This window comes from Suillus bovinus (assembly GCF_016758785.1).
Source record: "Suillus bovinus strain UH-Sbo-P2 chromosome Unknown EDB93scaffold_62, whole genome shotgun sequence".
Lineage (NCBI taxonomy): Eukaryota > Fungi > Basidiomycota > Agaricomycetes > Boletales > Suillaceae > Suillus > Suillus bovinus.
The window spans coordinates 1-24,921 of NW_024542118.1; the positions used below are offsets into that span (position 1 = coordinate 1).

The following is a 24,921-nucleotide window of genomic DNA, read 5'->3' on the forward strand; positions in this document are numbered from 1 at the left end:
ATCAATATGCGCTTCATAATTCTGACCTCAGTCATTAGTCTTGATTTTCCTGTGCCCGAGCTTTGTACGATTGAACAGAACTTCGCATAGTATGGTCCTTTGTCGCCGCTTCCCGCGAACTTCATGTTGTTATTTTTCAGGTACTCATAGAAACCGTCCACAGCCTTCCCAACGTATGGTCGGACGAATGAATTGTAAAGGAAGTCTGATTGGTCCTCATCTAGGATACGACTGACGTGAGATATAGCCCAAGTAGATGTCACAAGATAAAAGTCTCTGACCTTCAGCCGAGGGCGCGGGGGGGTCACTAGCTTGAGGTATCTGAAATATATCTGCGTCACCAGCAACTGTCAGCAGAGGGGCATCTATATCGCTGGTACATGCACTCACCGAGGTCAGCGATGTGGGAGAACGAGCGTGTCTGACAGGCGTGGCGGATTATTCCCCGCAGTTCAGGGCGCTGCTGTAGTGTCCCCTCCGCCCATGCCACACCCACATCAAGGTTATCCTTCAGGTTTTCCCGCCTGAGTAATTCACTGGTCGCCCAGATAGTCCCTGTCATGATCAGCTCTATTGCGGCATCATTAGCCCCTTCATCTTCAAGGATCGTCTTCAAGTAGCTAGGGCGAACTCTTTTGAGTACAGTTTGATCGATCTCATCACGGTGTTGTAATGTGAGCGGCAGGGGTGTCCTTGGAAGATCCTGTGATGAAGCTGACATGGTACCGAGTGTGTCAATGTATGCTAGTAAATGATTGAAAGACTGAGATATCGATGATCCAGGTGGCGCGTCTATGGCCACTGCTTTAATAGTCCGCGATTCTGCGCCAGTGACATACACAGGAACATCACCTCTCGAAGGAGACAAAAATGAGATTGGTGGCACAATATTAATATTAATCACTGCGAAAACAACTTTTTAGTTGGACACTAACCCGAGCTTGATTGCTTGGAGATCCCGAGGTAAAACGTACCCTGTTGCTAAGTGGACACAAACACGACCTGCAGAATTTTCGGGATATCTCACGTACAAAACAGAGATATAAACTTGAAGTTATAAACAGATAGGCTCGGGACCAGCCTGGCTTATATAACCACGGACGAGTCGAGTGATGTAGCCCAAAATTCCATGGTCACGAGTCTAATAAACAGACCCTTAGGAACTTTGACAGCCTCTGAACACCGTGCTAGGATTCTCCGTGCCGCCTTTGTCTGATTCTCTTAGAGCTTGAGGATCACAACTAAATGCTATACTGATTTCTGTCATGGCTTTTGCGCCCTGTGATTCGTTCTATTGAACAATTTATCGAGCTGACACTGTACTACAGAGAAGCTTGGGTTACTGCCATAGGCCCATAAAGCCAAGGCCAAAACTTGAGAACGGTCACTAGTACTACGTCCAGCCGTCTCTCCATGAAAATCACGTTGAAGCTCCCAAAGAAAGCATCTGATGCCTCGTCTACCAGGTCATGCTCATCATCTAGGTCTATCTCGTCGTCCATCTCCGAGAAGGCCAAGTCACTTAAAAAGGCTGTCACCAAGGGTGCTAAGGCTCTGGCCCGACCCTTAAAGAAAGTCAAGCAGTCATTTGCGTCCCAGTCTCGATCGAAATCCACAGACGCCATTGATCTCACACGATCACGCACCAATTCACTGACCAGTGGCGATGACAACACAACGACAAGTATATCCGATCCTGATCCTGATCCTGCTGCAGATCTCAGTGCGTTTTTTTCCATTCATTTGTAAATATCTAATTAGACGATTATACAGAGGCTCTCCAGAAGATTTGGCGGTCACCTATCTATAGCTTCTTTTCAGCTGATGTTGCAGTTGTTGTCCAAGTCGTTGAATCACTATTCTTGTTCATATACCCGCGGTGCTTACGGGTCGGTGTGTACCCGTACCCGTGGCGGGTGCGGTGTTGGCGGGTACGGGTACGGTGTTGAGTTTCCGACCCGCGGTGTTACCCGTGCGGAACCCTAGTCCTGAGCCTATGCTTCAACATCATTTACTCAACTTTTTGACCATTGCGAAATGCCTCACAATTTTGTTGTCGCAAAATTTATGCCCAGCGTTCGGCTCGTCGGACCTCTGGCTATGGAATCTTACAAGCTACTTCCCTGTCAACTCGCCCCTTTCTGGCGTTGCGGATCTCGCGCACCGACATTGGGCACGACCAACATTGGCGTGATGGAGAATTTTTGTTTGCTATATCACCTCAGAAGCCAAGCGGGGTGAATGAGGGGTGCTACTTCGCTCTTGGATCGTCGCTGGACAAAGGCAGGAAGATGTTGCATGTTGATCCCCCCTTACATTCAGTAGGGGGCACTTTCTATGTCCATACATTTCCGAAGCTTCCAGAGCATCTCTACACCGAGCCACTAGCTTCAGGGGCTCTCCTCCCGAAGTTTTCAGAGTTTCTCAAAGAGTTTCGCAACTTTAAGCAGCCAGTCTCTGTGCCAGTGGCTCACCTCCCACATCAACTTGAAGAATCTAGTTACCTCACATTCTGTCGTTCGGTCTTGGATGACTATGACAGAATGCTGCAAGAAAACTATACGCGTGAGGAACGCTCATCTGGTGGTAGCGAACCGGTGGGTGACAAATGGTATCAGTGGAATACCGGGCAACATTCGCAAAGGGAGCTCGGAGAATATGTTTTCGAATATCTGGAACCAGAGAGTTTCAACCTCTCTGCTGTCGAACCACCGTCCATTTATCAAGATTTACTTCTGTACAAGCAGTACGTTGCCTCTCTTCAATGCATCTTGCTACCCTTACTCATTCCAGACTTACTGCAGACTATTCATGGGCGGGTGTAACTCTTGCTGTGAACCGTCTGGGCTGTGAAGTTGAGAAATGTAGGTCACTATTATATTTCTCGCAACTTCTAACGGAAAATTCACTTTCGTAGCTTGATCGTCCGCACGAGGCTCGGTGGAGCAGTCTCCTCCTTCCGGATTCCTCGTTTGGTGGGAATGTACCCACCTTCGACGGAAATATTAAGGAATATGCTTTAATACTCTGGTCGATGAAGATCCCCTTTGACGGTGACCCCCCTATCAGCTCGCAATCGTCAGACACTTGGTACTTAGATGATGATGAGCCCGGTGTCGGGCTCGAACTCGTCCCAGACTCCACATCTCCTGTGTCTGCACCATCCACTAGAGTTATCGCCTTTGACCTCTTTGGTACCATCTTGGTGAGTTTTCATATGTCAGCCTCACACATGCAAGTTGCTCACACAATTAGGATCGTGACGGCGCCATAAATGACGCTATGTGTCTGCTATTGCCGACGCATCCCGACAGACACCGACTGTCTCGATTGTATCTTGAATGCGAACTGATGAGACACAGAGACAACTCTGATGCACCATATCCCTCCATCGTGTGGCAAGCTCTGGAGGATGTCTGCATGTTTCTGGAAGTGCCGCTAAACGAAGTCGTACTCCATGAAGCTGTCCAGACTATACTGCAACCTGGTTTGTATGCTGATGCAGAAACAGCTGTGAGGACGCTGCTGGATCAGGGTTATGTGCTGCTCGGACTTCCGATCCCAGGATGCGAAGTCATTTTCACTTCCCCAACTTCCATCTGGCCTCAATATCGATGATGAATCTGCTCCACTTTCGAATCTCTTTAGCCAAAATCATTCCATCTTTTCGGGCTTCTTGGAACGCTGTCACTTAGCATGCAGTACTGCCGAAAAACAGCAGGTTCTTGTAGTGACATCTAGTTGTTACCAAGTGATGGAACCGGCAAGCATGGCGGGTTTCCCAACAGTACTTGTCCGACGTCCTGGAGGCCTGGGATCCGCCTAGTCGACCTCAGGACAAGTCACCCTACCTTGGTGATAGACGGATTGCAAGCTCTACCGGTAAAGCTGCAAAACACCTCGCTTGTTCATTGTCCTTTACCGCCTCGGAATCAACCTCCTATCGGCTACACATTGCCATCGCGCGTCTGTGGCATGTATCAGATGACAAAATTGTTTGGAACTGGAAGCTCTGGTACGTTCCACATAAATACTGTTCTGTTCGCACTCACTGGTGGGCTGTGACATTACAGGATATGTTACGAGTGCTTTTCACGTCCTCACTGGCTCAGAAGTCGTACTCAAATTGGGGACTGCATCGGAAGACATGCCAGACATGCCTTGCGTAGTACGTTACGAAGCTCTTGTGTATAGCCTCCTGCGTGGCCACCCAGGCATTCCATCGTGTAAATGGAGTGGCCTGGATCGAGGATCATATGTTTTGAGTCTGGAACAACTAGGCGTGAATCTCGAACAGCTCCGCAGACTGTCGAGGGGAAAGCTTTCTTGGAAGACTGTAGTTATGCTTGGAGTCCAAATGGTAAGTGTGTCGAACACTCGGGCCGGTCTGATATTCATTTTTGTCAGTTCAACAGAGTCGAATTCGCCTATTCGCGAGGAATCATTCTACGGGACATCAAGCCGGACAATTTCGTGATGGGCGTCGGGGAAAAGTCTCACATCGTCTATCTATTGGACTTTGGCTTGGCTAAGCTTTACGTCAACCCATCCACAGGAGAACATATACCATACCGTGAAGGTCGCGTTCCATTGGGGACCATGCCATTTTCGAGCTACAATGTGCATTTCGGACGAGGTTCGTGAACATCATTCTCATTCTTGCTCGAGGCTAACGAGCGAGGAGCAGAACAAGGACGGCGAGATGATCTTGAAACATTGGGGTACGTCCTACTGTATCTCTTACATGGCACTCTTCCCTGGCAAGAAATCTACGCACCAAGCAAAGAGGCCGGTTTGCGTCGAATGGCAGAGATGAAAGCTGGGTCGACAGCATTTCGTGATCTGCTCGCGCATTCTCCTGCTGAGTTCACGACGTACTTCGATCACTGCCGTGGTTTGAAGTTCGAGGAAAAGCCGAACTACGCGTTGTTGAGACAATTGTTTAGCCAGATAATAGAGAGGGAGGGGTGGACAGGAGATACGAGGTTTGATCCACTGGAGAGAAGTTCCGACAAAGGTACACTAGTACCAGAAGAGTATAAATTAGATGTCCGGTTCATAGGGGGTGATTTGACCACGCTATGATTCCTCGCTATCTTTGGCGGAAGAAGATACTCTCGAGCCTGAAGGTAATCGCTCGGTAATCGCTTTGTAGAAGTGATAGCGAAAGACTCAAATTCCGCTGTTTTCAACCAAGGCCTTGAAGCTAAGTAAGATTTTAGACAATCAGTAACAGAACGTCACAGAAATGTCACATATGGGTATGAATCTTAGTAAATAACCACTCCCAAGAATTTGAACCAGTCATGGTCAAGGCTTTGATCCTCATTGCAGATGGAACAGAAGAAATGGAATTGTAAGTTACATGATATAAATCATCCCCCAAATCAAAATCTAATGCCGCATCACTCGGTGGGTGCACATGTAGCACAATTGCATACGATACGCTCGTCCGCGCAGGAATAGAATGCACATCTGCATTTGTCCCAAGGGGTCTCTCACCATACGGATCTTCTGACACAAGTCCTCCACTTGCAGTTTGCTCGAGGCAAGTGAAGATTCTCCCTGATGTCACCCTCGACCCCCTTGCTGCCGGTCCGGTGGGCATTTTTCATCTATTTTGAAGCGTGTCCGAGGCCAAGCTCATGGTATCCTACTTTTGCAGGAGAAGTACGATGCCCTTATCATCCCCGGTGGCATGGGGGGTGCCGTGACGATGGCAGGGTCGACAGAGGTACAAAACCTTGTTCGTTCTTACTACAACCACCCAGAGAAGCGGATTGTTGGCATGATATGCGCAGGTATAATCTTATTCGATTATAGTATTCGTGATTGATGAAGTTTATGTACGTTTTGCAAGGTTCCAAGGTCGCGATCACAGCAAAGCTCCCTGGGCAACCAATCACGTCGCACCCATCTGTCCAGAACGAGTTCCCAGACCGTGAGTCGTGGTGAAATTGGCGAGAAAGATTGGTGTAGCTTTTCTGTTGCGCTAGATTTTGACTACAAGGAGCAAAATGTGGTCGTGTCGGATGCTATTCTAGGCAAGGCAACACTCGTCACAAGGTAGGTTAATATCGTATTTTGTTAGCCAGGGGCCCTGCTGACCTCGACTTGGATCTCTAGCCGCGGACCAGGTGAGTTGTACTCCACTTTGCCTGTTCGTTGTTTCTTTACTATTACTGAATAGGAACTGCGTTTCCTTTCGTATTCACACTGGTCGAGCTCTTGTGTGGGAAGGAAAAACGCGATGAAGTTGTAGGACCTATGATCTTCCCTTCCGGCACAGTGGTCGGACAGCATGCGGTACGCCTTATCCGTCTACCGACTTCATGACTTTGATCACCTTTCCTAGATTTAATCCGAGTCCGAGACACCAAACTCAATTACCCTCCTAAGCAATTTCGCGGGTTTTGCACCTGCTGCCAATAGCGGGTTGTTATCTTTCTGAAGAAGTCTCTACTATCTTGGAAATTCCCTCCGAAGCTGCATCCCTTGTGTATCACTTGTCCTTCGGCAGCAAAGCTCAAGCTTGTCACACAACTCATCGTATATGTTGAATTCAAATCGTATTAACAGCTCTTCATGCGCTCTCTGAAGAAGTCTTTCACGAAGGCGGGAACGTGATACTAGCACAGGTTGACTCCCATGATGCACCTATCCCTTCCGTACTTGTATTGCTCTACCATTTCCTCTGGTCCCAGGACTCTAGGACAACATGATAATCAAGGATTAATAACTCCTTTGCTGTTGACCGATTTCTCAAGCATATAGCTGGCAACAGTCTTCAATTTTTTCACAGCAAAACCGACAATTGTTCAGGTGCGATTCGGAGGAAGATGTCTCGAACAGCCACTTGATATTAGGTGCTTCGAGATTGCTGGTGGGTATGTCAGGAAGGGTGAGAGCGTAATCATTCTCGAACGCAACATCCGAATTCAGGTCGAGCGATTGTGATTTTGAGTCCATGACCTTGCTTGAAAAGCTGCAGTCACTTTAGGTGAGGAACGATACAAAAGTATCAGGGTAGCAACACTTACATTCCTGATGGCAGCTCGGCCGAAGGCTCATGATTTGTCTTCTTTCTGTCTTGCTATCAGATGACAGGCAGAGTCTAGGGCAACACAACTTACTCCTCTGTAGGTCGTACGTTATCATCCTCTGGAGAACGTCGCTCAGCTGAGCTGTTGTGGGCGCGCTGATCCTCAGCGCCGTCAGTGCCTGATGCTTGTGACATCCCTACTGTATTGCATCCCAAGAAAAGCTAGTGAAAATGGGGAGGGTCTGAGGTGAACAGATAGAGTAGAGTGGTGGCACGCAGAAAGTCGAATAGGCGGCCGCGACCAATGACGAACACATGCTTGAGAGCGTTGACGCTGAGATTTTTCACGACGGGCCAAATGCAGTCACTAGCGTAACTATTCCAACCAAGTACCTTCACGAAGTCGTCCTATGAGCTGGCATGCAAGGATTGGGTCCTTATTCGACTACCATCAGCGTCTGTCCAGTTTATGAGTTGTCGAAGACTTTGAAGTTCAAAGTGCCGTGAGTCAGTTACGTAGTCGCTTGAGAGTGTTGAAGAGGCGATTAAGGCGTATTTCTTACTTCCAATCCTCCGCGATTTTTTTTTGCTTGTCGCATGCGAGCTCTCTTGCACGCTGTGCAGCGAATTCATGGACTTTCCTGTAGGATAAAAGTTGTCCAGGGTGACTCGCATTTGACTCGGATAACGTATGGGCCCAATCTTATCGAGTCATACCGAAACCGGGCGGTCAAAAGGCCTTTAACCACCATTTCTCGATATACCACGTCTACAACTATGAGCTCTCTAGAATCTGTAACCAAGTCCCTTGCTGGGCTGTCAATCACACCATCCGCCAGCATCACTCATGCTGAAACAAATTCCCCGGCATCTTGGCGAGAAACTCTACTTGCAACCTCATCTGCGCCAGAATCATTCGAGCTGATCAAAACGCTCGTCTACAAGCCGAAGACGGCAAAAACTGCGATTCCTGTCCCTGTCGTCGTCATTGCCCGTGAAGAGACCGAGACGAGCTCATCGGCGCTCGGTAAGAAGCTTAACCTGAAGGAGCTGAGGTTGGCATCAGAGGATTTGCTAGCTGAATTTTTCGCGCTCGATAAGAACTCCTGTATGTCATTTCTTATGATGTTGTATAACTAATCTGATTTACATGGACGATCAGTGTCGCTACTTTCATTGACTAGCGAGACGTTCCCAAAAGTTGTCACTGTGATTGATGCGTCGATCACGTCCTCTTCGTCAACATTTGCGTTACATGCGCTATCCTCGAGTGCAACTGTCTTCCTTTCTGGACAGGATATACTCTCTTACCTCCGAAAACTCGAAACTGAAGACTTGAAAGTTCAAGAAATCGACTTTACTTCCCTCAAGTCTGACGCTGCTGTGGTTCCTCCAAAACCTGCAGCAAAAGAGAAAGAGGTCGCAAAAATCGATGGCGCCGTTCAGATTGCCATCGGTGTCAAGAAGGAAGTTGATTTCTCTGCTTGGTATCAGAGCGTAGGTGCCTTGATCTGATTGCCTTGATCTAGAACTTACTTGTGCGTGCTAGGTCTTAATAAAAGCAGAAATGCTTGAGTACTACAGTGTTAGTGGGTGCTACATCTTGAGGCCGTGGTCGTACAGTATCTGGGAGGAGATCCAAGGTATGAAACTTAGTTTTCGACTGATCCCGAATGCTAACTTAGGTGTATTATAGAATGGTTCAACAAGAAAATCAAGGCAATGGGCGTCCAGAATGTATACTTCCCTATGCTTGTGTCACAAAAGGTGCTCGAACGCGAGAAGGATCACATTGAGGGTTTCTCTCCGGAAGTCGCATGGGTTACGAGAGCGTAAGTGCATAAAGAAGCCAATGGACTGCGATATTGATAGCGTAACAGTGGGAGCTCTGACCTTGAGGAGCCGGTAGCCATTCGCCCGACGTCTGAGACTGTTATGTATCCTTGTAGGAGCAATTTCTATTGCCTTCGAGAGGGCAACTTACTCATTATTCGCAGACTATGCCAAATGGATCAAGAGTCATCGAGACTTACCAGTGAAACTGAACCAATGGAACAACGTCGTCCGATGGGAGTTCAAACATCCGCGTTAGTCCTTTTACTCGAACACGGGCGGTTGATCGCTTATCATTTTGTTCAGAACCGTTCCTCCGTACTCGGGAGTTCCTGTGGCAAGAGGGCCATACTGCTCACCTCACCAAAGCTGAGGCTGATAAAGAAGTCCGGGAGATCCTCGACTTGTACCGCCGCGTGTATGAGGAACTCCTTGCTGTCCCTGTCATTCCTGGCATCAAGTCCGAGAAGGAGAAGTTTGCTGGTGCTCTCTATACCACCACGATTGAAGGCTTTGTTCCTTCCTCGGGCCGTGGTATCCAGGCTGCCACATCGCATTGCTTGGGCCAGAACTTTTCGCGCCCGGAAATGTTCAACATCGTGGTCGAGGACCCGAATGATCCCACTGGCCAAGGCAAGACCTTTGCATGGCAAAACTCGTGGGGATTGTCGACCCGGACAATCGGTGTGATGACTATGGTGCACGGTGACAACCAAGGCTTGGTTCTTCCTCCGCGAGTTGCATCTATCCAGGCCGTCGTAGTCCCGTGTGGTATCACAGCAAAGACTAGCGACGAGGATAGAGCCAGGATCAACAATGCATGTGATGACCTCGCAAAATCCCTTATAGATGGAGGTATTCGGGCAAGGGCAGATCTTAGGGAGGGGTATACCCCTGGATATAAATTCAATGACTGGGAACAAAAGGCATGCTCCTTACCGTTGGCGTAGATCGCTAACCTGACATGTGGTCTGTTCCATGAATAGGGTGTTCCCCTTCGTCTGGAGATAGGGCCGAATGACCTTGTGAAGCAGCAAACGTTGTCCGTGCGCCGCGACACCGGTGAAAAGGTCCCTGTTGCTCTCGCTGACCTCGCCGCCACGATCCCGAAGATGCTTGAGACTATCCAGAACGAGATGTTCCAGCGTGCTCTCGCTGAGTACAATGCGCATGTAAAAGAAGTCACGCGATGGGAAAACTTTGTGCCTACATTGGACAGCAAGTGCATAGCTGTCATTCCGTGGTGCGAACGTGAAGCATGTGAAGATGACATCAAGGAGCGAAGCGGTAGAGCGTGAGTGCTTTGTGCAGTCTCTTATTCAGAATCCTCTTGGGAACCTCTGAGATTTAAATGGCATCTAACAGTATATTTTTGAACAGTGCGGAACCGCAGGACGAACGCGCCCCGTCCGCCGGAGCCAAATCTCTTGCTATTCCGTTCGAGCAGGAACGTTGGTCTCCTATCAAACCGGGAGAAACGAAGTGCGTTGGGTGTGGGCAGGATGCAAAACGTTGGACCATGTTTGGGAGATCCTATTAGAAGGCCTTGCATAGGGTTATATCGTTGGACCACGTGAGAATAGAATTGCACAAAGAGGTTGCTCTGTTCTTTGATTTACAAACAGAGTATATATACACGGCCTTGGCTGAATCATGGGTTGCGTTCAATCGGCGGGCCGGTGCTTAACGTTACAAGCGCTGTCAAGACTGCATATGGTGCACTGATCACCACCATATGCTTTGGTGTTAGACGCCAGAGCGGAAAAATCGCAACCATAACTCTGGTCCAAACAAGGCTGTGGCGGGAGGAGCTTCGTAGCGCATCTTGCTCCGAAATTTGTATTGTGGGCTGAAGAGTTTTTCTGGCTGGGTCGGGTCAAGAAGTATCTTCGTGATAATTGAAATTACACACTCGACAGGTTGAAGAAAATGCCGCTTGCACCTGCGTCAACACGATCCGGTTCAAGTTATGACAGCATCGGATGATGAACTTGAGGGCATGCGGCAGGTCGAGTCTTACCATACAAGACGCTCAGGTTCTCAACTGCAACGCAGCACACGACTACAAACGAGTTCCCAAAACGCTAGGGAGGGTTTTGGATCATGTATAGCCGTAGCCATGCTCCTTCGAAACCATGAAAAAACACTCTCAAATTTGTGTATTACCAAGGTTTTGTTCCTTGTGCATTTTCACAAGCTTGATGGATAAGAAACCGGGTAAGATATCGAGGCGCTGCACAAGGGTAGCGGTGACTAAATAACGTTGAAGCGACTAGATATCGTATCTTGCTTTGGAAACCGGAACCGGGCGATAGCCGAAACTCTTTCTTTAGTGATAGTATGTCGGCAACGTACACGATGTTGGCCGCCTTGCTTGAGCCCGCCGTGCGGCGCTGGTAGGACCACTGAGTTGAAGTCACCTGACAATGCGGTGATCAGCCTGAGATTTGAACTGAAGTTCCTGTGCTATCTCTTTCCGCTTAGACTCCACCGCTTCAGAAAAGCTTCTAGGTAACTTAACAAAGAAATGAAGTTCTCGTATCGTTTGACGGCATCTGTGAGTCACAAGCGGCGAAGATGTGCCAATTACCGCGATAACTTGGTAGCACGCACTAACGGACACAAACTAGATCCGTGGGGGCAGTTCGACAAGCAAGCCATTTCGTGCTTACAATTAAAACATACTACGCATGAAACTTGGAGATGCGGCGGATCTCGCCTGCAGTCAGCCTCAGGTCTCAATCCCATGTCTAGATATGAAGTTATTATTTACATGGGAAGCCCAGCAATTTTGCAACAGCCAACTCCTGAGTTCCAAAGTGACACCGTGATGCGGCCAGCGCGTCGCTTGTCAGCCAAATTTGTTGCACTCGCTTAGGTCTGGAGTCACTAGGGTACTAAATTCCATTCCATCAATTCATCAAAATTCACTAGCTGGCAGCTGCCCCGCATTCTCCGCATCTCATTGTACATGCGGACTCCATTTCGAAGGCCCAGTTTACTTATGAACAGGAATACCATATGGTGTTTCGTTGTTCACTTGGCTAAATGGGTACGTAACATCGAGCGTCAGTTGTTGGGTTCGCGCTTGATGCCGAGTTACCAACTGAACAGGTTTGATGGCGTCAGCATTATACTGATTTGTATTACGGTCTCATGACCCACGTTCCAATTTTGTGGTTCAATTTCAGCCCCACAAGTTCCATGCGGTCGGTGCCTGACACTGAATATAATGCAGCGTCCCGACCATATCGTGATCTCGTTCCCCGTCTTCACTCCCTCCCGTCAACATGGGCAAAGGTGTAAGTTGCGCTTTGTTTTCAACCCTTGCTACCGTGCTCAACGTGTCCAACAGTACAGTGCACGTATCGCCTCGAATCCAGTGAGTGATCATAAGCTCCTAAAGTGTTCATACTTGGACGGGATTCTAATTCACATCATAGTATATCGTCGGTACATTCGCATGTATCGGTGGAGGCCTCTTCGGTCTGGACATATCGTCCATGTCCGCAGTGTTAAACGTGAGCCCGTGATCATCCACGCCTAACTCCGACGATGCTGATGCATTATGCTCTGGACAGAACCCCGCATACGCGAGCACTTTCAACAACGTGCGTTTGATTTCTTGATAACCTTTTGTGTTTGATTCACAAAATTTTTGTGCAGCCCACCGCGAACGCACAGGGTGCCATCGTCGCTTCTATGCCTGCTGGCTCCCTGATCGGAGCCCTTTCTGTTACCTACCTTGGTGATAAGCTTGGGCGCAAAAAGACGATCATCCTTGCTGGTATCTTCTGGGTCATTGGTTCTATTCTTCAGTGCGCCTCGGTTGTAAGTGCATTATCCTGCCATACCATTATTTCTCTGTTAAGATCTGCTTCAGAACCGTGGCATGCTTGTCGTTGGCCGTATCATTGCGGGTCTCTCCGTCGGTATCTCTTCCACCGTTGTCCCTGTCTATCAATCCGAGATTACTGCACCTTCAATCCGTGGTCGCCTGGTTTCCTTCCAACAATGGTCTATCACTTGGGGTATCTTGCTTCAGTACTTTGTTGAATTCGGTTGTTCATACATAAACGGCAATGCCTCATTCCGCATCCCATGGGGCCTCCAGATGATCCCCGCCATCCTGCTTTCTCTCGGTATGCTAGCCTTCCCTGAGTCCCCCCGTTGGCTCGTCGATAATAACCGGTATGCATCCCTTTTATATATACCAAACTCGTGTCTTATCCTTATTCACAGCGAGGCAGAGGCTTTGGAGATTCTTGCTGATCTTCACGGTGGAGGCAACCAGCAGGATGAACTTGTCGTCCTCGAGTTCGAGGAAATTAAGGCACAGGTTTACTTTGAACGAACTGAAGGTGCCAAGGCCTGGTCAGACCTCCTCAAGCGTGGTGTGATGCGCCGTGTCTTCCTTGGCACGTCTCTCCAGATGTGGTCTCAGCTTACCGGTGTGAATGTTATGATGTGAGTCCCCTCTCCAGCCTTTGGTCACTCAATTCGTTTTTACACCCCAAACAGGTACTATGTCGTCTACGTCTTTGAGGGTGCTGGTCTTACTGGTCGTCGCGCGAATCTAATTGCAGACTCTGTGCAATATGTCCTTAATGTCGCCTTCACTGGTAAGATTAATCTACTTTGGTCAGCGACGATGATTGTAATGCGCTTGAATTTTAGTCCCTGCCATCATTTACATCGACAAATGGGGACGTCGCCCGATGTTCATCTACGGCTGCCTCGTCATGGGCTTCTGGCTCTACCTCGTCGGTGGTCTCCAGGCCCGCTTTGGTGAATGGGGAACTGTCGACGGTACTGGTAAGTTTATCGTTTAAACCTCTTAACTTTCTGTAATGCTTACTTCTTTCTTAATCAGCTACATGGGTGGTAGTCAACAATCCCGCCGCCACAAAGGCCATAATCGTGTGTTCCTACTTTTTCGTGTGTACCTTCGCTATTTCGATGGGTCCTGCCTCTTGGGCCTACCCTGCCGAGATCTTCCCCATGCGTGTGCGATCCAAGGCCGTCTCTCTCTCCACGGCCACGAATTGGTTGTTCAACTTCGCTTTGGCATGGGCTGTACCCCCGATGCTGAGCAACATCCAGTGGAAGACATATTTCGTGTTCGGGACGTTCAACTTTGCAGCCTGCATCCACTTCATCTTCTGCTTCCCTGAGACAGCACAACGCTCGTTGGAGGAGATCGAGGATGTGTTCTCACAGGGCCACGAGTTCAGCGCCTGGGCTGTGTCGAGGTCCGTGGGCAAGAAGGACTTGGCGGATGTACTTGCAAACAAAGCGGGGAAGGAATCACTCGAGAAGGAGCATGCTTAAAAGACTGGAGGCACTTGCTCATTTTCTGACTTCTTGGTAACGTTTAATAGTTTACTGTACTTGTTAAGCACTACTCTTAGCATACGCGTTTAGCGTCAATCAATCCACGATGATACAACACGTTTTGTGAACTTGAATTTGTGAATACAACCCACAATGATTTATCACAAACATACTGAGTCTGAGCAAGTGCATTTCGGATGCAGTTCCTACCTCTTTGCCTTGGCATCCGCTGACCGCTGACATGCCAAATACTTGCAGGCTATCGGGCCGTCACAAATACCCTACCTGGATTATCGATTACCCTACCCTAGTACATCTGGGCCGCCATTGCGGTTCGCCGCCCAAGCTCCTATTTCTAGATCCATTCCCGCATGGCAACCAGCACAGCATATAGGTTCATATGGGCCTTGTGTCTATTTCATGATGAAGTGGGGAACTTTTTACCTGTGTCGCATATGGCACGGTACAAGCCCCACGATGCACATATGGATTTGGATGATGGTAATTTCAAGACTCGTAAATGATTATCAGTACGGACCATAAGTTCTCACAGTCACCACTTGACTCAACACTTGAACGTCATGCTACTAAGTGTTTTTGTTTTTCAGTCCGACTCTTACATGTTGCCGCAGTCGGATAACAGAGACGATGCTCCGGACTAGTCTATACTCATCTCGAACTTGCGACTTGTGCGATTCCAAGGAAATTGAAGGGAAAATGTCGAAAAGTCGTGGATACAATTGTTAACCCACATACATCGCTAATGACGATGATCATATCGATCAATGATCAACGTAATGGTGAGCGTCTTCCGATTATCATATATTACAGCGCTCGCAGCAAACTTATGTAACCTCTCGTTCGTCGCCCAGCCTTAGAAATGCGTTTACCATTTCACATACAACTTCCCTTCCTTACCTTGCAGATTTTGCTTTCCTTCGATTTATCGCCTCCATGGAACTTATTTGGTGCATTCGCCATCGCCTTGATGTGCTTGCTCATCATCAACCCGAGCGTGTTCGTGAGCTTGAACATTGACACTGGCGTCGGCTACGTAGACTACATGCTAGGATCCACCATCGCGAATTATGCTGTACACAGCTTTTATTTGCTCTTGCTGGAGAGGCCGTTGCAGAACTACAAGTCTGTGAAGAATAGGTCCGAAAAAGTACACGAAAACTGGTGGAAAAGGTTCCTCCACGTTGCATCTGTCCATGCAATCTCCGCGGGGAATTGGATGGAACCATCAGGTGCGTTCTTTACAATCCTTGCGGTTGCAGGTCGAGCTCATTCTTTATCTCCAGGTGAACCACGTTCCTGCTGCCCCACGACAATCTAGATGTTTGTTCATCCTCATTTCCTCCTTGCGTGCTGCCTGCCACGCAGTCCTCTTTGAAGTCGCGCGGTTGTATGTTTGGTACAACCCTGCGTGTTCATCGGTTACGGTTGGGACACGAAGCTATGCTGCGCGGTGTGCCGACACAATTGCATTCATCGGGTTATCATACTGGGGCTTGAACGCTTGCTACTTTGCAATGGCAGCGGGAAGTGTTGCACTCGGACTGCACGAGCCGAGAATGTGGCCTGACTTGTTTGGGTCTTGGCGAGATGCGTATACCGTTCGGCGAGCTTGGGGGTAAGTGAATGTGTGCCAAGTAGTCCCTGTTTTTCTGATACTGTTCTATGTAGAAGGACGTGGCATCAGAACTTGAGATGGGTGAGCGCGCTTGACCAAAATTTGCGCATATATCAGCTGAAAATGCGTGTTCGTGCCAGCTCCTTGCCCCTCTTGGTGAAGTGACATCATTTGTTCTTGGGTTCAAACGTGGTACATCAGGATCATTCTACGCACAGATTTACGCTGCGTTCTTATTCTCAGGCCTCGTACATTCGGGAGGGGATATCGTACTCTCTGGATCCTCCACCTCCGCTCACTCACGGCCGTTTTTCTCGATGTCATTCTTTTTCTCGCAAGCAGTCGTTATTACCCTTGAAGACATATCAATCCGGACCGCAAGACGACTGGGAGTCAAGGATAGCATTTGGACGAGAGCCTTGGGGTTTGTTTGGGTCGCGATATGGTTTGGGTGGTGTGTGCCTGAATTCGTCGAGAATATGATCAGGGCGGGTGGGGGAATAAGGAGTTCTGCCAGCAGAGTGGGTGGGAATGATATGGGCCTCAATTTGGTGCAAGCCGCGATGGTTGGAATATTTGTGTTTGATACCGGGGAGTTTGCTGAATCATGGTTTGGGGTATGAACTGAGATGATGACAGGGTTCTTGACATAACCTTGTTTATCGCTTACCTTTCTGAACCATGAATCACTGAACGTCCGTAATAGTCATACTGGCACTTGGAAGGGCGAAGGGTAATCGCTAACGGGATAAAACAGTACTGAGTCCGACTTGGTAGATACTGATGGTGCCTGGCCTCATCACAAGTCGCTGACTCGATTATACATGGCTGCGGTCCATTACTAGAACATATGCCAAGCACCTGCAACGATGTGAGTTTGTTCAATACTGCATGTCATACAAAGCTACTGACATATGTTCAAGTATGTATGGGCCCGCGGTTTACAAGCATTGCCATGGCAGAACATGCCAGAAGTCAGTGTCAGTGATATTTTTGATCAATCACGAGGATCCATCATAATGGGCATTGATGACTGGACCTGTGTTAACTTGCTCCCCATCGAGATTTGTACAAGCAGCATCAACTCCCACGGCGACCAATCAATTCTAGGGGTAAGTGAATGTATTGATCAGTGTTCTAATTATCTATGTATGAGGACATGGTACCAGGCGATCTTTCACACCATGGTAGAAACATCTCAAATTTATGACTGTGCCGCATTTCTCGCCCCCACAGCGACTTGATCAATATTATAATCTCCGTTTCTTGCATCCTGTCGCGAGACGCTCGTGTTTATAGGACAGAATACCACACTGTCAGGATCTTCTACCTCCACTGGTTCACGGCCCTTCTTCGATGTCATTCTTTCTCTCGCGAGCATTCGTCATTGGAGATGCTCATCGTACTGCAAGACAAGTGAGTTAGAACAGCGTACGGAATTTTTTGGGGTATGTTCTGGGTTGCAACATGGTTTGGGTAATGCGCAATGCGCATGAAGGTACGTCAACTGCAGGTGGACGAGAAAATAAGGCCATCTATAGCTTAGAGTGGACGTGGCGTGGTTGGTTAGGGTTTGATATCAGATTGCTGAATTTGATCGGCTTGGATCGTGGGCGGATATGAAGGACAAGGGTGATGGCATCATTGAGCATTGACATGCCATATGGTTGTCAGAGCGTTATCTCAGAAGATAAAAGGCGGTGTCTTCATCCTCGTGGATCAGATCTGCTGCGTGTTACGAAACGCGGGTTTTCTTAGGTACGGCATTCTGACATGCAGTGTCTTCTGTACTAGTATACATGCTCACCATTGTTGAGTGGTATATCCAATTCAGTCTAAGAGTCGAAGATGGCTCGTACATGTAGTTATTAGTCACTGACACCTACATTCTCCGGACGTCAATAGAATTATGGGGGGCGTCTGTCACTTGAGGATAATGCGTAGGTTCAAGGATCAGGTGAGAGACTTCGTGTTAGTAATTTCATGTAGGTAATATAGGGCTCAGCCCCAAAACAACAATAAACAAGAACACTGCGAGATCACAAATATCGAGTAGTATGCGTGGCGCCCACAAGATAGAAAACATATACTGGACCAAGGTGCAGACTCATTCGGTGTGAATTCATACCCAGTGCTCTGCGTTTCGATAGATATACCTTGCACCTATTTGGCAGCTAGCAGCGCCGCATCGGCTATTTCTGTCATTCTTATGACCGCCTCTTCTTCCAAAGTCCGACCGACAAGTTGCAAACAAACAGGAGCGTTCTTGAATTTCTCCGGATCGTCTGAATCAATAATCAGGCATCAGAAAACCATATGTTAAACACTGGCACTATACTCACACATTTCGTAAATGTCCTTATCGATATCGTTGTGGAAAGCATGAGGGCGTGCCTTCCTATCGAGAGTGGAATCGACAGTAGTCACGGGGAAAACAGCAGCAGGGTAATCGAGCGCATTCCACACAGCCGTGTAGTCAAGATACCTGCTCATTGCTTCTCAATGACCTGAGTAAATCATTTTGTAATTACGGACACAAACCTGTTCTTGCCGTGGGGTGTTGCTGCAAACGGTGCAGCTGGACAAATGATAGCGTCGACAGGCCGTCCTGTCCCAGTCTCTGACACAGTTGCTTTCCAGTGGTCTAAATATTCTTTCCGTATGTCTTGACGCAGCTTTTGCACTTGCCAGAGCTGGTATACGGACATACCATCATTCTGCGGACGGAAGGATGCTACCGCGGCATCTGCGATGTCCAATTCCATCGTTGTAATTATTGGCTCCCCTGTGACAGAGGTCGTGGTCATATATTCCTCAGTAGAACCGGCGTTCCAGATAGTCACGCTGCACGGTGCTACTAGGTCAATAGATAGGCATAGTAAAATATATGACTGCTTACCGCGATATCTCCAAGCGTTTTGTGCTTAACGGGTTTCCAGTCAACAACTACCACACATGAGCACGACATTAATTCAGCGGATTGGACGAGAAAACCTTTGTGGCCCGCCTTCAGAAGAGCTGCTTTGGTGATTTCCAGAGACCTCCTGATAGGTGGGTGGGGAACAACGACACCATCGTCCCACATGATTGCAAAGCACATATTTTTGCCAGACCCATGGTCCACAAGATTGTACTCGTCTTCATCCCACTTCTTCCGAACCACAAGAGGGTCATAGAGCCATGGTTTAGCGTTAAGCACAGCTTTCATGAAGACTTTCACACCGATAACACTGTTTGTCATGGGACCTAGCACGGGGAGAATTGAGTCTTGGCCGTCGAGTGTGTTACGAGTACCATAGCACGGTACACGCCCGTATGATGGTCGAAGGGCGTATAAGCTGCAGAACGCAGAGGGAATACGAATGGAGCTATCATGAAGCCATCAGAAGGTTGCCACTGCTATATTTAAATCATTTTTATACCCTGCAAGGTCACCACCAACTCCCAAAGGGCTTCCCTTGAGAGCAACCAATGCACCCTCTCCTCCTGATGACCCACCAGAGGTCAGAGAGCGGTTGTATGGGTTTGTCGTCCGGCCGAAGACATAGTTGAAGGATTCTGGCCACTGAAGATACTTCTAGCCTACGAGTGGATCTATGTCAAGGGCAAGGGTTCGCTCACTGCAAGTGTTTGCGGAACGTTAGTGCGGACAAATGGCACGGCTCCGCACTCAATCAGAATGTCGACCAGTACTGCGTTTTTATCCGCGTACTGCCCAATCCACGAAGCATACCCTAGAATATGGTGAATCATAGTGCGTTAGGCCTATGCCAGAATTATTACTTACCTATAGTAGTTTCTAGTCCTTTAATACATAGTTGATCCTTTAAGGAGATCGGCAGCCCGTGAAGGGGACCAACAACTTTCCCTGTATTCTTCAAGTAATCATCGAGTTCAGCCGCTCGGGCCAATGCACGATCAACAAAAATTTCCGTTAAGCAATTGACCTCGTTGGCTGGTTAATACAACGATGTTGTCAAACAAAGCCGCCTTGCTATTTGGCTTACGAGTTGGTGAGCAACAATGGCCCTCTTGTAGAACGCGGTGGTCACGTCTACAGCTGACCATGCAGCACATGCAAGTTTCTCCAACAAAACGTCTACTGAAGTATTGGTGATCTCAATTTCTCTCGGGTTCAGAAGGCCACACGTCTCTGGAAAAGCAGATACGTCCAGAGTAGAGTCTGAAGGCGGAGTCACAACCCACTCGTGTGGAATGGATTCCGACTGCCTTTGCTTCTTCTCTGCGACTAGAGCAGTCCAGTGCGGTATATCTGTGGGGATGGAGTTGTTCATAGCTCTACTGGTAAGTAGAAGAAGAAGAGTCGTTACTTATTTGATAAGAATAAGAACATGTATAAGGATTTAAACGGACAATCCCGGGAAGCTGTCTTCGAGGAGCAAGACTTCAACGTCACTGTAAGTATGGAAAGCCGGAGCACACCGTGCTAGGATCAGCTTCGACAAGGACTCCTGACACGCCTCCGAACAGGTACGCAAATAATCCCAGGCTCCTTCGTAGCATACTAGGTGAGGGAGGTTAAGGATTTGAATTGTTCACCTGATTTCAGATAGCCCTAGTATGCCACCTCACACTGAGTCGAAGCGTAGGGAAGGAGCCTGAAATAATCCAGACTTTGAGCAAAGTAAACAAAGCGAAAGAAAGTGGTAAATTTACCCGGCAAATTCCCGGAACCCTAGTGTTCAAGGGAACTTGCTAGTTGCTACTTATGCACACTCCATGATGGCATTTCCCGAGAAATGCCTTTCGAAAGCATCAAAAATGCCAAGTCTAGACAGAGATTTGGTCAAATAAGACCTCAGACATCTACGATGGAACATGCTGAAACCATGTGCCCTGGACGCCCTCTGCCCTGATAACAAATTGGAGGTACATGAAGACAAGTGACCGCCTTCGTTGGTTTTCGAGTTGATTCATCATCAAGTTTGCAGCGATGTGGTCAGGATCATCTATCGTAAGTCGTGTCTGAATCTAGTTCTTGTTTAGCATAAAGTCTTCACATCCAAAACTAGGGTGCTACTGGCTCCAGCTCTGTCGAGGAAGCTTCACCAGACCCATGCAATATCGTCATTTTCGGAGAAACAGGAGCTGGCAAAAGCTCCTTGATCAATTTAATCGTTGGGCCAGGAATAGCACCGGCATCCTGCGACGCTGAAGGATGTACAGTTGAAACTAAGGAGTACTTATACGACCTTGCGATTCATAGTAAGACCTTGAAGGTAAAGTTTTTCGATACAGTCGGTGAGTTAAGGGCGCCGCTCTTTGTGGGTATTGCTGAACTAGATTGCAGGTCTTGGTGAGGGCCCTGAGGGCAAAGTCCCCGACAAGAAAGCTCGGAGACTTTTGAAGAACCTCCTTCGAAGGCTTATGAAGCAGGACGGTATCCATCTCCTCATGCATTGTATTGATGGCAAGAAGCAGGGCACGAAAGCGATCAAGGCACTCTGCCGTCACTACGAACTATGTAGCTTCGAAGTCAAGAAAAGAGTCCCAATCGTCCTCGTCGTCACACGTTTGGAAAACATAGAACCAGAAATGGAGCAATGGTGGAAGAACAACGAGTCCTTCATTTCAGAGCATAACATGACCTTTGCTGGCCATGCGTGTATCACCACGCTGACCGATGATGCAACGCTCAAGGAGCGCCACGAGCTGTCATATCTCAAGGTCTGCAAACTTATCGCGGAATGTCGTACAAGGTACCGTGTTTCCATATGCTCATTTTATTGTATATTCATTTATTAATCAGGAATGGGCGCAAGAGGAGCGGGCACAAAAAGAATGGGTCTAAAAAGAACGGGCCTAAAAGGAAGTTGTTCAAAAAGATAACAAGGACTGCGCCCCAGAGGATCGAAAGCAACAAGCCTAAGAATATCGTACTCTTCGGGGAGATGTGGGCAGATAAAAGTTCACTTGTCAACCTTATGGCAGGGAAGGAAGTGTCAGTCGCATTTCCTGACATGCAACCTCGTACGATGCACTGGGAAGACTACACCATCACATTTGGAGACGAGACTTACAAGGTGTTCGATACTATTGGACTTCAGGAACCGCAGCTAGGGATCGAAGAGTACCTCGAGTCTGTCGACGGCGCCTACAGGCTCATCAAGGAATTGGATCGACAAGGCGGCATTGATCTGCTTCTGTTCTGCATTCGACCCTGCCGAGTAAATGCTACGCTTTACAGCAATTATAAGCTGTTTCACGATTATCTCTGCGAGGGGAATGTTCCCATTGTTCTTGTGATCACACACCTCGAAAGAGAGATGGAGGGCTGGTGGGAGGGAGTACAGAGTAAGTTCGAACGTTATGGGATTCTGGTTGCTGGTTACACGTGCATTTTCGCCGCTGATCGATCGGATGGCCCATACGAAACGCGTGAGTATGAAGCCACGATCCGTCATCTTGTGGAGAAGTTTACTGCCAACGGGCGGAAGTCGGCATGGACAGGAGGGGACAATCTGTTTGTATCATTGATGCGTAAACTGAAGGAGCTACCTGGTGAGCATTTGCGTGTGAAGGGGATGAGTATTGTCTCTCGCCTCATGAAGCGTTGCGATACGTCTCGACGAGTCGCAAGAAAGTTGGCTTATATGATCAAGCAAGACGCGTCTACTAGTTGAGTTCTTTTTAATAGTCACTGCAATAGGCTTTGTTCATGTCGATACTTGACACTTACAGACTCGGGAGCTGATATGTATTTATGTCAGTACACAATGTCACAACTTGGTTCAAGGACGCCCGGTTTAGTGTTCTAATATTGATATTGTCAGAAGAGAATGCACGCACGCACACATCTCAATTTATCTACTCCGAGGACCTCTGGAACATCCTATGCATACGCATGCATGCAGCATGCTGAATTCGTGCCTTGGGTTCGATATTTCAAGCTTCAAATTAGATCCGGCAGTGGCTGACGCCAGTTGTAGGAGAAATGAAGATACCGGTACTACAGGTATGCATGGAACGTGCTGAATCCATTCTTTCGATCTTCAAATCTGGCTTCTGGGCAAACCTAGACCCATCCACGTTGTTCTAACATGAAGAAAGTCTGGCGACCCTAATTAAAACACAAGTCAAGATGTGACCTCGCTGTTTTGTCTCTCGCATTGAGTTTCTTCAAGTTGGCAATGCGGACATCCAATGTAAGCTGTGTCCACCTCTCCCTCAGCATCAAGTCACTGACTTGAAGCCTTGACACCCCACATCAGGGCGCTGCCGGCTCCAACTATGCTGAAGAAGCTTCATATTGCACAGACACCTGCAGTGTTGTCGTCTTCGGAGAAACAGGAGCTGGAAAAAGTTCATTAGTCAATTTGATCACTAAGAGCAACAGAGCGCCGACATCTCGCGATACCATGGGATGTACAGCTGAAACCACAGTGTACGAGCACGAGGTCTTGGTTAAGAACCAAACCTTGAGGGTAAAGCTTTTCGATACACCTGGTCAGTGCAGATCACGCTTGTTGTGGGTGTCATTCAATTAGATTGCAGGTTTGAATGAGGGCTCCGAAGGCAGAGTACCCGATGACGAAGCTCGAAAAGTTTTGAAGCATCTCCTTCGAAAACTCAAGGAGCAGGATGACATCCATCTCCTCATTTACTGTGTGCATTACACGAAAGCGGTCAAGGCGCTTTGCCGCAATTACAAGTTTTGCTCCTCCGAAGTGACGACAAGATGCCCCATCGTCCTTGTCATTACAGGATTGGAGAACAAACAACCAGAGATGGAAGAATGGTGGAGAAACCACGAGCAATCCATCTCACAGCTCAGCATGCCCTTTGCTGGTCACGCGTGTGTTACCGCACTAGCCATGGACGAATGTACGACAGACAGGCTCAAGTTGCGCCATGACCAATCATACTATGCCATCTGCAATCTTATCGAGGAGTGTCGTGCAAGGTACGGTGTTTGATGCTCTGTGGTGGTTTTTCTAATCATCTTAAGTAGGAACAAGGCCAAAAATATCGTAATCTTTGGGGAGACGGGGGCAGGTAAAAGCTCGCTAGTCAACCTCATGGCGGGGAAGGAGGTGGCAGTCACATCTCCTGACACGCAACGCTGTACCATGCACTGGCAAGAGTACACCATCGACTTTCATGGCGAGCCTTATAAGGTGTTCGATACCGTTGGACTCGAGGAAACGCAGCTGGGGATCAGAGAGTACCTCGAGTCAGTCGACAACGCCTATAAACTAATCAAGAAATTGGACGCAGAAGGCGGTGTTGATCTGCTTTTGTTCTGCATTCGTGCTGGCAGACTCACTGCTACAATTCAGAGCAATTACCGGCTATTTCACGAATTCCTCTGCGAAAAGAAGGTTCCTATTGTTCTTATAATCACGCACCTTGAAAGAGAGGCGAGGATGGAGGACTGGTGGGAGAGACAGCAGAATACCTTCGAAAAAATATATGGGATCCGGGTCGCTGATCACGCATGTATCACTGCCGCTAACAGACTGGATGGCAAACACAAAGAGCATTATGAAGAATCACGCGTCACGGTCCGCACCCTTGTGGAGAAGTTTACTGCTGATGAACAGAAGTCATTATGGACAGGAGGGAACAGACGGTTCGTGTCATTCATGCGTAAGCTGAAAGGATTTCTCCCAGAGCCTTTGGATGTGAAGAAGAAGGATATCGTCTCTCGTCTCATACAGCGTTGCAGTTTGTCTCCAGACGTCGCAAAACAGTTGGCTGAGATGATTAAGCAAGTCCAGTAGAAGTAGTTGTTCTCGTTTCGATACAGATTTTATGCTCGTTGATAAACGTACACTAGGACTTCCCATTTGCTCGCGAGTCTATTTATATTTCAGCATGACAGTTTGAAAGTATGCTCCATGTACACTTACATGCATGTAGACTTTAATTCGCTGCATGAAACTTCGAAAGATCAATCGAGGCAAAGCGTCCCTCCCCACAATAATTGATTGAAATTTGAAAACAACCATCCCTTGGTCATTTCGAAGGTCGAGTGTGTCAAAGGTTCAAGCACTCAACACCACGAATTACGTCTGTATTGAGGATGTGTGCAGTGAACATTCCAACCAAACAT

At 48.0% G+C, this 24,921-nt stretch overlaps 10 protein-coding genes across 10 annotated transcripts; 7 read left to right on the plus strand and 3 right to left on the minus strand.

The window, feature by feature from the left end:
- Positions 1-57: 57 nt before the first annotated feature.
- On the minus strand, positions 58-1,135 carry EDB93DRAFT_1330667 (uncharacterized protein; the record flags this gene model as incomplete). The annotated part of the gene is made up of 4 exons (XM_041455174.1): positions 983-1,135; positions 391-903; positions 282-332; positions 58-220 (listed from the first exon to the last, which is right to left on the minus strand). Coding segments are annotated over exons 1-4 (726 nt in total), but the record flags the coding sequence as incomplete, so codon positions are not given.
- Positions 1,136-3,797: 2,662 nt separating this feature from the next.
- On the plus strand, positions 3,798-5,218 carry EDB93DRAFT_762265 (kinase-like protein). Its single transcript, XM_041457372.1, has 4 exons — positions 3,798-4,015; positions 4,074-4,360; positions 4,408-4,636; positions 4,688-5,218. Exons 1-4 carry the CDS (start codon positions 3,976-3,978, stop codon positions 5,083-5,085), a joined length of 954 nt encoding a protein of 317 aa, XP_041304308.1. The 5' UTR covers positions 3,798-3,975; the 3' UTR covers positions 5,086-5,218.
- Positions 5,219-5,306: 88 nt separating this feature from the next.
- EDB93DRAFT_1091225 (class I glutamine amidotransferase-like protein) lies at positions 5,307-6,336 on the plus strand (the record flags this gene model as incomplete). The annotated part of the gene is made up of 7 exons (XM_041446337.1): positions 5,307-5,356; positions 5,429-5,600; positions 5,666-5,801; positions 5,861-5,941; positions 5,997-6,066; positions 6,127-6,137; positions 6,191-6,336. 7 exons carry the CDS (start codon positions 5,307-5,309, stop codon positions 6,334-6,336), a joined length of 666 nt encoding a protein of 221 aa, XP_041304309.1.
- Positions 6,337-6,762: 426 nt separating this feature from the next.
- On the minus strand, positions 6,763-7,237 carry EDB93DRAFT_1253641 (uncharacterized protein; the record flags this gene model as incomplete). The annotated part of the gene is made up of 3 exons (XM_041453487.1): positions 6,763-6,985; positions 7,041-7,085; positions 7,134-7,237. The coding sequence occupies 3 exons, from the start codon at positions 7,235-7,237 to the stop codon at positions 6,763-6,765; spliced, it is 372 nt and encodes a 123-aa protein (XP_041304310.1).
- A 582-nt stretch (positions 7,238-7,819) lies between these two features.
- EDB93DRAFT_1242243 (uncharacterized protein) lies at positions 7,820-10,415 on the plus strand (the record flags this gene model as incomplete). The annotated part of the gene is made up of 9 exons (XM_041451988.1): positions 7,820-8,150; positions 8,205-8,539; positions 8,592-8,685; positions 8,739-8,874; positions 8,923-8,987; positions 9,040-9,129; positions 9,182-9,801; positions 9,862-10,169; positions 10,256-10,415. The coding sequence occupies 9 exons, from the start codon at positions 7,820-7,822 to the stop codon at positions 10,413-10,415; spliced, it is 2,139 nt and encodes a 712-aa protein (XP_041304311.1).
- A 1,750-nt stretch (positions 10,416-12,165) lies between these two features.
- On the plus strand, positions 12,166-14,206 carry EDB93DRAFT_1106591 (general substrate transporter; the record flags this gene model as incomplete). Its single annotated transcript, XM_041447631.1, has 10 exons — positions 12,166-12,177; positions 12,231-12,257; positions 12,319-12,396; positions 12,457-12,486; positions 12,542-12,706; positions 12,759-13,066; positions 13,118-13,342; positions 13,397-13,497; positions 13,553-13,690; positions 13,749-14,206. 10 exons carry the CDS (start codon positions 12,166-12,168, stop codon positions 14,204-14,206), a joined length of 1,542 nt encoding a protein of 513 aa, XP_041304312.1.
- A 1,217-nt stretch (positions 14,207-15,423) lies between these two features.
- On the plus strand, positions 15,424-16,468 carry EDB93DRAFT_1091210 (membrane bound O-acyl transferase family-domain-containing protein; the record flags this gene model as incomplete). The annotated part of the gene is made up of 4 exons (XM_041446331.1): positions 15,424-15,459; positions 15,514-15,845; positions 15,899-15,926; positions 15,986-16,468. The coding sequence occupies 4 exons, from the start codon at positions 15,424-15,426 to the stop codon at positions 16,466-16,468; spliced, it is 879 nt and encodes a 292-aa protein (XP_041304313.1).
- A 1,540-nt stretch (positions 16,469-18,008) lies between these two features.
- EDB93DRAFT_1091177 (general amidase) lies at positions 18,009-20,140 on the minus strand (the record flags this gene model as incomplete). Its single annotated transcript, XM_041446326.1, has 9 exons — positions 18,009-18,130; positions 18,188-18,330; positions 18,387-18,699; positions 18,738-18,791; positions 18,840-19,213; positions 19,268-19,410; positions 19,467-19,579; positions 19,633-19,792; positions 19,853-20,140. The coding sequence occupies 9 exons, from the start codon at positions 20,138-20,140 to the stop codon at positions 18,009-18,011; spliced, it is 1,710 nt and encodes a 569-aa protein (XP_041304314.1).
- Positions 20,141-20,517: 377 nt separating this feature from the next.
- On the plus strand, positions 20,518-22,837 carry EDB93DRAFT_763109 (uncharacterized protein). Its single transcript, XM_041457374.1, has 6 exons — positions 20,518-20,820; positions 20,879-21,107; positions 21,157-21,565; positions 21,616-22,484; positions 22,548-22,741; positions 22,796-22,837. The coding sequence occupies exons 1-5, from the start codon at positions 20,800-20,802 to the stop codon at positions 22,622-22,624; spliced, it is 1,605 nt and encodes a 534-aa protein (XP_041304315.1). The 5' UTR covers positions 20,518-20,799; the 3' UTR covers positions 22,625-22,741; positions 22,796-22,837.
- On the plus strand, positions 22,693-24,712 carry EDB93DRAFT_762697 (P-loop containing nucleoside triphosphate hydrolase protein). Its single transcript, XM_041457373.1, has 5 exons — positions 22,693-22,741; positions 22,796-23,011; positions 23,078-23,312; positions 23,361-23,769; positions 23,815-24,712. The coding sequence occupies exons 2-5, from the start codon at positions 22,997-22,999 to the stop codon at positions 24,587-24,589; spliced, it is 1,434 nt and encodes a 477-aa protein (XP_041304316.1). The 5' UTR covers positions 22,693-22,741; positions 22,796-22,996; the 3' UTR covers positions 24,590-24,712.
- Positions 24,713-24,921: the final 209 nt, after the last annotated feature.

Coding starts and splice junctions, on each gene's coding strand:
- EDB93DRAFT_762697 (XM_041457373.1), top strand. Junction 23,313..23,360: donor AAAGCTTTTCGATACACCTG/GTCAGTGCAGAT, acceptor ATTAGATTGCAG/GTTTGAATGAGGGCTCCGAA. Junction 23,770..23,814: donor ATCGAGGAGTGTCGTGCAAG/GTACGGTGTTTG, acceptor AATCATCTTAAG/TAGGAACAAGGCCAAAAATA.
- EDB93DRAFT_763109 (XM_041457374.1), top strand. CDS start 20,800: ATGTGGTCAGGATCATCTATC. Junction 21,108..21,156: donor AAAGTTTTTCGATACAGTCG/GTGAGTTAAGGG, acceptor ACTAGATTGCAG/GTCTTGGTGAGGGCCCTGAG. Junction 22,485..22,547: donor CAAGCAAGACGCGTCTACTA/GTTGAGTTCTTT, acceptor TGACACTTACAG/ACTCGGGAGCTGATATGTAT.
- EDB93DRAFT_762265 (XM_041457372.1), top strand. CDS start 3,976: ATGTATCAGATGACAAAATTGTTTGGAACTGGAAGCTCTG. Junction 4,361..4,407: donor TTATGCTTGGAGTCCAAATG/GTAAGTGTGTCG, acceptor CATTTTTGTCAG/TTCAACAGAGTCGAATTCGC. Junction 4,637..4,687: donor CAATGTGCATTTCGGACGAG/GTTCGTGAACAT, acceptor AGCGAGGAGCAG/AACAAGGACGGCGAGATGAT.